The sequence below is a fragment of the Rhagoletis pomonella genome, unplaced genomic scaffold, assembly GCF_013731165.1.
Source record: "Rhagoletis pomonella isolate Grant_MI unplaced genomic scaffold, Rhpom_1.0 Rhpom_scaffold_00002, whole genome shotgun sequence".
In the NCBI taxonomy this organism is placed as follows: domain Eukaryota; kingdom Metazoa; phylum Arthropoda; class Insecta; order Diptera; family Tephritidae; genus Rhagoletis; species Rhagoletis pomonella.
The window spans coordinates 88068555-88071667 of NW_023458556.1; the positions used below are offsets into that span (position 1 = coordinate 88068555).

General features: G+C 44.5%; 1 protein-coding gene across 1 annotated transcript in view; it reads left to right on the forward strand.

Annotated features, from left to right (window-relative positions):
• Positions 1-2250: 2250 nt before the first annotated feature.
• The window catches only part of LOC118755802 (uncharacterized protein K02A2.6-like), a 9751-nt gene continuing 8888 nt past the window's right edge, over positions 2251-3113 (forward strand). Inside the window, exon 1 of the mRNA XM_036490619.1 lies at positions 2251-2442. Within this exon, the coding sequence (XP_036346512.1) occupies positions 2251-2442 (192 nt within the window). The remainder of the gene's footprint in view (positions 2443-3113) is intronic.

Genomic DNA, 3113 nt, shown 5'->3' on the forward strand with positions numbered 1-3113 from the left:
GAGAAATAACACTCCTGCTATGCCAGCAACTAATCCTCTGGTGATGCATTCACCTATTGCTGACCATACTGCCTCCAATTCCGATGCCAATCCCGCTCCGGGACTTAAAGTTGATAGCCGTCAAAGTTCAAATTTACTTGACACCTCACCACCTGGGACTTCGGTCCAGAACGTTTCCGCTACCTCCATGACTATGCTTTCGGGAAGACAGGAAAATGATAGGTCTTTGCCATGGAATACCGGCTTTAGTGAAGGTATTGCAGAAGATAGAAGTAGACGTTCTAATGGCGGAGCGCCCGCTGGAGATTCGTGGGTAGGAGTGCTTCATCAGCTCTTACGTACTTCGCAAGAAGAAATTAGAGCTGAAATGAGAACAATGCGGGAAAATATGAACGCATTAAGTGCAGTGGTAATTGCATCTCAAACTGCACCCAATGGCCCTAGGGACTTTGCTTCTATCGGACGCAATCCGACACAAGCCACTTTGAATAGTCGACCGAATTTTACCACCAGCATTGTTAAGCCACAGGATTGGAAGGTATCCTATGACGGCACTGGTAGTGTTTCGGACTTTCTTTTCAAACTAAATACGTTGTGTGAGCGCACGCAATGTACAGATGAGCAGTTGATGGCAAGCTTCCACCTATTTTTGTCAGGGCGAGCTGAGGAATGGTATTGGTTGTTCACTAAGCAGAATCCAGATGCGACTTATCCCTTCTTGTGCTACTCTATCAAGCGGGAATTCGGCACCTTAAAAAGTGACCATGAGATCATGATGGAGATCTCAATGCGTCGTCAGAAGGCTAATGAATCGTATGATACGTTTCATACAGATATATTAGCCTTGAACGCTAGACTAAAGGAGCCGATGTCGGAGAACCTGTTGATGGACATATTGAAGAGGAACGTTAACAGCAGCCTGAAGTTGATGCTTTTCAATGCTGGTGCGCAGACCCTACATGACCTACGTGACGTCGCTAGGAAAGGCGAACAGATCCTGAAGGAAACCAGGAGCTTGGTACCGAACTATTCAGGACGGCATGTCAACGAAACCATGGCTATTACACCGGATGAATGGACAGGAGGAATGGATGGAGAAGTGGATCCACAAGTGGAAGCGCTGAATTTCCAGAGGATTAGGAAACCGGACTACTCAGGAATACAGTGCTGGAACTCTGCAGGTTCGAATTCTAAGACCTTCACGTAGGGATGTCGCATGCCAGACTCAATTCCCAGTTAGTTTAGAGCAAAGAGAGCAGGATTATGAACGGATATTTTCGAAGAAGAACCAAAACTTGTAATTTCAGAAAATATTCTTCAGTGTAGGAAAAGATATTCTAGCCGAGTAAATATGCGAAAACTTTTGCCAAGCACTAAAATTTTTATAACGCCAGACGAACGACCGCTAGCAAAGATTAAAATACACGATAGTTTTGTAGTGAGTTTATTAGATTCCGGAGCAAACGTTTCCATTCTTGGAAACGGATGCGAAGATTCCTAAAGAGAAACAAATTAAAATATCATTCTTTGCGTGCGTTTGTTTACACGGCTGGTGGAAATCAGCAGAAAATACTTGGCTCGATATCTTTACCGGTCACTTTTAAAAATATTACGAGGACTATTCGCTTTTATCTTGTACCGTCATTAATCCAAGAAGCATACCTGGGTGTTGACTTCTGGAAGGCATTTGCTTTAGCACCCGATATATTCCCAAACGTTTCCTGTTTAGATTTTCTAAATGAAGATGAGCCAAACTTCCATCAGCTCACACCAGATCAGAAGGTAGCATTGCAAGAAGTTGTTCAGGAGTTCCCCTCGTTCGAAAAGCTAGGACTAGGTCAAACCAGTTTAGTGACGCACCATATAGACACAGGTGATGCGGTGCCAATTAAAAGTAAGCACTTTCCTCTTTCACCACCCAGGCAGGCAGAAGCCTATAACGAAATTGAAAGGCTACTCAAGATGGGAGTGATTGAGGAATCGAATTCACCGTGGTGTAGTCCAGTGGTACTAGTTCGGAAACCAGGCAAGGTCAGGATGTGCATTGACTCCAGGAAGGTGAACGCGGTCTCAAAGAAGGACTCGTATCCGTTGCCCCATATTAATGGGTTGTTGAGCAGGTTAAAGGACACATACTTTATAAGTGGTATTGATTTGAAGGATGCTTTCTTTCAAATCAAATTAACGGAATCGTCGAAGGAAAAGACGGCATTTGCGGTTCCAGGAAAGCCATTGTACCACTTTACAGTAATGCCCTTTGGCCTGTGCAACGGTCCACAAACAATGAGTCGGCTGATGGATAAGGCTATTCCTTCACGGTTACGAGAGAACGTCTTCGTCTACCTGGATGGTCGGATGGTGTGCAGCTCCAACTTCGAAGATCATTTGGAATTGCTGAAGGAAGTGGCGAAATGCTTGCGGGATGCGGGACTCACTATCAACGTAAAGAAGAGGAAGTTCTGCCAGAAGGAAATTCGGTATCTCGGGTACTTGATAGGGAATGGTTGTTTGAAAGTAGACCCGGGCAAAATACAAGCCATAAAGGATTTTCCGATTCCCAAGTCTCCTCGTCAGGTTCGAAGGTTTATAGGAATGGCAAATTGGTACAGATCGTTTATTACCAATTTCGCAGATTTGGCGGGCCCAATGACTGATTGCCTTCGAAAGTCACCTGGTCCATTTAAATTAACTCCTGAGGAAGTTGAAGCATTTGGTAAACTTAAAGTTGCACTTTGTTCAGCGCCTATCCTGGCACAACCCGATTTTAGTAAAGAATTCGTAATTCAATGTGATGCATCCAAAATAGGGGTAGGAGGCGTGTTATTCCAGCTCGATGAGGAAGGGGCAGAGCATCCCATAGCTTTCGTATCGAAGAAGCTTAATAATGCTCAGCTGGAGCTGGAATGCCTCGCCGCAATAGTTAGCGTCAAGCGTTTTATTACATTTACATTGAGCCCAAATGCGTCATTTGGGCGAGAAACCTCAAATGCGAGGCCAAATCACGCATTTCTCCATACAGATCCACATTTCCAGAATGACGCATTTCGACGCATTTACACAAAATCGCGAAACAAATGCGTTCCAATTGCCGTACTATTTTATTGAACGCACTC